At 41.6% G+C, this 7,904-nt stretch overlaps 1 protein-coding gene across 1 annotated transcript; it reads right to left on the bottom strand.

The window, feature by feature from the left end:
• Positions 1–1,951: 1,951 nt before the first annotated feature.
• LOC141840129 (uncharacterized) lies at positions 1,952–2,475 on the bottom strand. Its single transcript, XM_074728031.1, has 2 exons — positions 2,394–2,475; positions 1,952–2,262 (listed from the first exon to the last, which is right to left on the bottom strand). The coding sequence occupies exons 1-2, from the start codon at positions 2,473–2,475 to the stop codon at positions 1,952–1,954; spliced, it is 393 nt and encodes a 130-aa protein (XP_074584132.1).
• Positions 2,476–7,904: the final 5,429 nt, after the last annotated feature.

Below are 7,904 nucleotides of genomic sequence, written 5' to 3'. Positions count from 1 at the left end.
TAGTTGTATGTGGACTAGGCGTGTTAGCATTGTATATAAATATGATTGTAGTGTTTATCATGTTTTGACTTATTGTTTAATATTGTAAATATGTTAGTTAGATGTACATTGTTAGTGGTGTAGTTTGTACATTGTACATGAAACATTGTTGAATAATTGTAGGGATTAGGAATGTATACTTTGTATGATTAGGATTCTTTTGTTAATTGTGAATAATTGGCATTATAAATGGGAATGAATAAAGTTAATAATAAAAATCCCGCACCAATTGTTTAGGAAAACTTTCATAATATTAAGTCCGAAAGAGAGACGACCCGGACCTCTCTATACTGTTTTAGCGATAGATAGGGGTTTGGTTAAATAAATAATTAATTTTGATGGGTGTAAGTGACGCAATAAATAAGGGAATGTATGTACATAAATAACAATAAATTTTCCTAATAAAACATCCACATCAGTAACCGAGCTAAATAAGCTTTGAGATCTTTAAAGGCTTTATCACATGCTTCATTTCACTCGCTGGTGAGCTTTCCTCAAGACCTTGAAAAATGACATACTACGCTCGGCAGATCGGAAGATAAAGCAGGACTGAGTAGTGATGCACCCGACTAATCGTTGAGCTTCCCGAAGATTTCGAGGAGGAGCCATATTTGCCAATGCTTGTATCTTCTCAGGATTAACCTCTATTCCTCGCTCGATCACTATGTACCCCAGGAAATGCTTGACTCAGACACCGAAGAGGCATTTGGCCGGGTTCAACTTGAGCCCATACTGTCGCAGGATGCTACAGGTCTCTTTAATATCCGCTATGAGGGTTTCCCCTAGCCATCTTCACAAGTATATCATCCACGTACACTTTAATGTTACGTCCTTGTTGATGATGGAAGACTCGATCCATCAAACGTTGATTGGTAGCTCCGATATTTTTTAATCCAAACAGCATAACAGTATAACAAAAAGTGTCATCAACTGTTATAAAGCTAACTTTATCTTGATCATCTACAGCCAGAGGGATTGGGTGATAGCCTTGATAGACATCTAGCATACATATATACTCGCACCCTGCTATAGAATCTACCAGTTGGTCGATTCACGATAGAGGATAACAGTCTTTCAGACAGGCCTTGTTTAGATCCCGGAATTCCACGCAGACCCGCCACCTGTTGCCTGGCTTCGGTACGAGTATGACATTTGACAACCAAGTCGGGAAGTGCACTTCTTTGATGTGTCCCGCCTGCAGCAGCTTGTGAACTTCTTCTCGGATGATTCTGTTCTGCTCGGAGCCAAAATGCCTCCTCTTCTGTTTGACAAGTCGGGCACCAGGGATGGTGTTGAGACGATGAACAGTAATGGAAGGAGAGATACCTGTGAGGTCGGCGGCTTTCACAAGGCGGTTGAACTCCTCCTGGGTTATGGTGATGAGAGCCGGTCTGGTAGGGTCGTCCATCGACATGTCTCAAATCAGGAGAAAGAAAGTTTCGACAGACGGCGCCAAAATATGTTCCTGTTGAGATCAGCTTTCAAACGCGTCATCGGCCACCTAGCACCAAGGTTGACTCTGCCAGAAGGAGGAAGGAAACCAGCAGCCGGCCCTGAAAACACACAAACGATGAGATGGAAGACTAGGGATGCCCTGGCTTGACCCCTCCGATGCTCAAGTTAGTTCCGGAAAGAAGAAGAAAAACTATAGAGGAAAAGTGTTTCTGCGCATACCTGTATCTTCGTGTAGGAAGGAGATTATATAGTGTAGATCGTATGCGGGTTGTCTTATAATTAATTAAGGAGAATCTCTGTAGGTGAGGATTTGGTGTATACGGAGATGTAATATCTGCGGATCCTGTTACGATTATTATGGATATGTCAACCAACCGATCAAGTCAACCGTAACAAGCAGGTCTCCCTCTATCTGTGCTTTGGACAAGTCCCCTTCCCTTATCTGACGTGTCTCGGTCTACGACTGGCCTTTGTGAGCCAGATCATAATACCCATAATAGTAACCATTCACTGTAAAAGTTCTACGTGTAGAAGTCTCATGTATCTCGATAACACCATAAGAGAAAGTATCAGTAACAATGTAAGGACCCTCCCATCTGGATCTCAACTTACCGTTCATGAATCTGAGACAAGACTTATACAAGAGTACTTTATCATCAATCTGGAACTCCCTTGGCACAATGTGCTTGTCACGAAAGCCTTTAGTCTTTTCCTTGTATATGCAAGAGTTCTCATAAGCATCTAATCTAATTTCCTCAATTCCTGAAGCTGTAGTTTCCTTTCCATTCCAGCTTTGTCAGTGTCCAGGTTGCATGCTTTCACTGCCCAATAGGCCTTATGCTCTATCTCCACTAGCAAGTGACATGCTTTGCTGAAGATGATCCTATACGGAGACATACCTATAGGAGTCTTATAGGCTATCCGATAAGCCCACAATGCATCCTCGAGCCTCTTGCTCCAATCATTCTTGTTTGATCCCATTGTCTTCTCCAAGATCAATTTGACTTCTCTATTCGATACCTCAACTTGACCATTTGTCTAGGGACGATAAGGAGTAGAAATCTTATATAATATCCCATACATACTTAGCAGGGCCTTCATATGTCTGTTGCAAAAGTGATATCCTTGATCACCGATGATCATCCTAGGTACTCCAAATCTGTAAAATATATGAGACCTGATAAAATTCAAAACAACTGAAGAATCATCAGTCCTAGTAGGGATGACCTCCACCCATTTAGAAACATAAGCAACTACCAATAAAATATATGCAAATCCAAAAGAGACTGGAAATGGACCTATGAAGTCAATACCCCATACATTGAAAATCTCACAAAACAACATACTTTGTCGAGATATTTCATTCCTACGTCCTATATTTCTAGTTCGTTGACACTGATCACAAGATTTATAGAAGTTACATGCATCACGAAACAGGGTAGGCCAATATAATCTAGACTCCAACACTTTTCTAATAATCTGCTAGGAATCAAAGTGTCCACCACATGCAAGAGAATGACAGAATGATAATACAGACTGAAACTTAAAATCAGAAATATATCATGTAATAATCTGGTCATTATAAAATTTTTGCAAATATGGTTCATCCCACGCATAATTTGTTAGTACCCCAATGGAGTTTTGATGTATAGTCAAATAAGTCTGAAATTAGGTCTTGTGGTATTTGACATGTGTGTCTAAGTGTACAGGGACTTAGAAGATTACACATAATATCCAGATGGTGAACTTTGGTAGAAGATGCAAGCGAGTGAGAAGGATGGCACGGGGAAGGAGCCGATGGACTCAGTGCATCTGAGGTACGAAGAGCTACAGAAGAGTACTCCGACGGAATGAGTAGGATGCACGGGAGCAAGTCGGAAGGGCTAAGAGCATCCAAAGGATGAGAGGTTGGGAGGAAGACTACGCAAAGTGACTAATGCAGAATGAAGAATGGAGGAAGAAAATGGTCAACAAGAAGTTGACCATTCTAGACACCTGGATTTAATCTAGGCGCCCCGACATTCCAAGTGTCTCTGGATCCAATCCAAGCGCCCTAAAGTCCAAGCGCCCTAATCTACTCTAGGTGCCCAGATATCCAATTCATGTTAACATGAGCCGTTATCAAAGCAGATGAGGATGGAGTCCATGTCAGCGGAGTCCATGCGCCCGGAGAAGTTCCAGGCGCCCGGATTGTGAGTCATCTAGACCCTTTGTAACGACCCAGCCCCTCGACCCCTTGGGCGGCCCAACTAGCGGCCCCCTTGGCGACCCCTATGTCGTCAATCGACGACCCTCGACCGTGCCGTTACTCACTAGGTCTTTCCACCCCTGGCCAGTGGATTTTTGCCTTCCCCAGGATTCGAACTCTAGACCTCCAGGATAAGTACTAGAGTTTATGAATCCTGGTAGCCAAGTGAGATGGCTACCAGGATTCATAAACTCTAGTACTTAACCTGGAGGTCTAGAGTTCGAATCCTGGGGAAGGCAAAAATCCACTGGCCAGGGGTGGAAAGACCTAGTGAGTAACGGCACGGCCGAGGGTCGTCGATTGACGACATAGGGGTCGCCAAGGGGGCCGCTAGTCGGGGCCGCCCAAGGGACCGCCGATTGGGCCGCCAATTGGGCCGCTAGTTGGGCCGCCCAAGGGGCCGAGGGGCCGGGTCGTTACAATAAAAAGGCACCTTTTTATTGTAACGACCCGGCCCCTCGGCCCCTTGGGCGGCCCAACTAGCGGCCCAATTGGCGGCCCAATCGGCGGTCCCTTGGGCGGCCCAACTAGCGGCCCAATTGGCGGCCCAATCGACGGTCCCTTGGGCGGCCCAACTAGCGGCCCCCTTGGCGACCCCTATGTCGTCAATCGACGACCCTCGGCCGTGCCGTTACTCACTAGGTCTTTCCACCCCTGGCCAGTGGATTTTTGCCTTCCCCAGGATTCGAACTCTAGACCTCCAGGATAAGTACTAGAGTTTATGAATCTCTGGTAGCCAAGTGAGCACTTCTCACTTGGCTACCAGGATTCATAAACTCTAGTACTTATCCTGGAGGTCTAGAGTTCGAATCCTGGGGAAGGCAAAAATCCACTGGCCAGGGGTGGAAAGACCTAGTGAGTAACGGCACGGCCGAGGGTCGTCGATTGACGACATAGGGGTCGCCAAGGGGGCCGCTAGTTGGGCCGCCCAAGGGACCGCCGATTGGGCCGCTAGTTGAGTTGGGCCGCCCAAGGGGCCGAGGGGCCGGGTCGTTACAATAAAAAGGCGCCTTTTTATTGTAACGACCCGGCCCCTCGGCCCCTTGGGCGGCCCAACTAGCGGCCCAATTGGCGGCCCAATCGGCGGTCCCTTGGGCGGCCCAACTAGCGGCCCCCTTGGCGACCCCTATGTCGTCAATCGACGACCCTCGACCGTGTCGTTACTCACTAGGACTTTCCACCCCTGGCCAGTGGATTTTTGCCTCCCCCAGGATTCGAACTCTAGACCTCCAGGATAAGTACTAGAGTTTATGAATCCTGGTAGCCAAGTGAGCACATTTAGATTGTCACTTTAGCGGATCGTTGATAGATAGGATTAGGATCGACAAATCCAAGCGCCCGAAAGGCTTCCAAGCGCTCGAAAGTGTCTCACATCAGCACAATAGTTAGATTGAGGTGAAGGCTATAAATAGACTGAAGCTCGATGTAGAATACACACACTTGAATTATCTATTTCATTCAGTTTATTATTAGTCTACATTCAACCGTTGTACGAGATTTCTCTACCTCTAAAGTATTTCTGACAAGGAGATTTTTGATAAGCACTTTCATAGTCTTGGACTAACAATCGAGGGTTGTAACCAAGTAAATCCCTTGCCTTATATTTTATTTCATATTTATGTTATATTTAAATTAGTATGTCCTTGTTAAAACATTAGCAAAAGAAAGAGGTCATTTTTTTGCAGGTTGATCTTCACTCCTCCCGCTAGCGATCCACGAAAAACTTCCGCTGAACTTTCAATTGGTATCAGAACCGGACCACTCAGAAGGACTAACCCCCAACTAAGCAACTAGATTGGGAGGAATGGCTGGAGCAAACATTCACCCACCAAAGTTCGAGGACAAATTCACCATTTAGAAGAGAAAAATGGAGGTATTCTTCAAAACAGATTTTGAAATAATGTTGTGTAATGAAAATGGTTTCGAAGTGCTCAGGAACAAGGATGGAGAAGAACTTAATGAACTACGATGGACCAAAAAGCAACAAGACCAGTTCACAATCAATGGTAAGGCAGAGTTCCATCTCCTAAATGTTTTACCCATGTAGGAACTCAACCGGATAGGCCACTACACCTTAGCGAAAGACCTCTGGGAAAAGTTCTTAGAACTTCACGAAGGGACCTCAGAAATAAAACTAGCTAGAAGAGATTTACTGAGAAATCAACTAACTCACCTCTGATTAGAAAAGGGAGAAAAGGTGGCGTAACTACATGCAAAACTTAAAGAATTAATCACCAGCCTCAACAACCTAATAGAAATAGTGACAAATCGAGACACTCTTAGATATGCATTAAATGCATTTCCAGGAACCCAAGAATGCTCTTCAATAGTGGACTCATATTACATCTCGAAGAACTTAAGGGTAAGCACATTAGAAGAATTATTTTCGACCTTAGAATTATATGAATCTTGATGTGCAAGGTTTAAAGACATAGAACTACCATACAACAACATCACTCTGCTAGCTAAGAAGGGCGATTCAAATTTGGACACATCCTTGGAGCTGGATGAAGAAGCATACTTGGTAAGAAAAACAAAAAAAATTTAAAACTAATAACTTTGATAAGAAACAGGCCTCAAGACTACTAAGAAGAAAAGAGAAAAGAAGAGTGAGGTGCTTCAACTGTGATGAAGAATGTCACATCAAGGATAACTATCCTAAACTCAAGCAGAAGCCCAAAGAAAAAGGGAAAGAAAAATCAAAATCCAAATACAAGAATCTAAAAGCAACTTGGGATAAGTCTTCAGAAGAGTCAGAGTTAGAGCAAATAGCTGAACTTGCATTGATGGCGATATAAGAAGAAGAGTCAGAAGTAGGATCCAATGACGAAAGCAATCATGTAGAGGGAGCCTCAATCGACAAAAACTGAAACGGTAATTGAGGTACGTAACCTGCCTTCCGATCAACTTTACGATGCAATAAAAAAGTTATCTTGGTCATTATGTAAAGTTAGGAAGTTATATGGATTTAAAATAAACTAACACTGAGCTAGAGAACAAATTGGCTACTTCATACTCTAAAGATAAACTAAAAAAAATAAAGGATGAAAATGCAAAATTAAGGGAACAAATAGAAATTCAAAAAGAATTAGAAATTTTTTTTATTAGTTCACATAATTTAAATATCATGTTAAAGAAACAAAGAATAAAATTTCGACCAGGATCACGATATAGAAGACCAAAATATAATTATCAAAATTTCAGAGGCCAAATTAAAAAAGTACCAAAAAGGCTTATTTTTTAAAAAATTTAATAAATCTAGTAAATGTAAATTTATTTTGGATTCCAAAATAAATTTTGATAAATTATTTTTTTTTCAACTAAGAAATTATTTTTTTATTGAAATTATGGTTGACTTGATATGCAAAAATAATTTTTTGAATGTTTTGTATGAATTTCTTATAAAAAATTATTTTTTTGAAGACATATGATATGTTTTCTATGAGCATATAAAATCTCAAAATTTTTGAACAATTGCATTATCAAATGAAAATAATGCATTTTGAAATTTAAAAATTAATTAAAATACATTTTTGGTGAAAATTAATTTTTCATGGTTAAGGACTCTGATCTTTATCTGGTTAAATTTTTTTTATGATCCGAAGAATTAGTATCATATTTTTTTATTTTTTCTCTCTCAACCCTAGTATTTTTGTTGTTGTCAAAAGGGTGAGAAATTAAATATTAGAAATTATACATACATGCAGGGGGAGTATATATTATTATTTGTTACTGCATTATGCTTGTTCATGGTTTTATTATGAGTATTATTTTTTTCCTAATTTTAAACTTAGTTTGACCTACATAAAAAGAGGAAGATTGTTAGTACCCGAGTGGAGTTTTGATGTATAGTCAAAAAAGCTGAAATTAGGTCCTGTGGTATTGAACACGCGTGTCTAAGTGTACGAAACTTAGGAGATCACACGTAATATTTAGATGGCGAACCTTGACAAAAAACGCAAGTGAGCAAGAAGGATGGCACAGGAAAGGAGCCGACGGACTCAGTGCATCTGAGGTACCAAGAGCTATGTAAGAGTACTCTGGTGGAACAAGAAGCATGGGAGTGAACTAGAAGGGCTCGGTGCATCTAAGGGATGAGAGGCTCTTTACCAAGATAGAATGAAAAATGGAGGAAGAAAATGGTCAATACAAAGATGTAACG

The sequence above is a fragment of the Curcuma longa genome, chromosome 11, assembly GCF_044706935.1.
Source record: "Curcuma longa cultivar G26 ecotype Majalengka, Jawa Barat chromosome 11, ITB_CL_G26_1.1, whole genome shotgun sequence".
In the NCBI taxonomy this organism is placed as follows: Eukaryota; Viridiplantae; Streptophyta; class Magnoliopsida; order Zingiberales; family Zingiberaceae; genus Curcuma; species Curcuma longa.
This window is presented reverse-complemented; position numbering and strand designations above follow the sequence as displayed.

Coding starts and splice junctions, on each gene's coding strand:
- LOC141840129 (XM_074728031.1), bottom strand. CDS start 2,475: ATGGGATCAAACAAGAATGATTGGAGCAAGAGGCTCGAGGATGCATTG. Junction 2,263..2,393: donor AGCCTATAAGACTCCTATAG/GTATGTCTCCGT, acceptor AGGAAACTACAG/CTTCAGGAATTGAGGAAATT.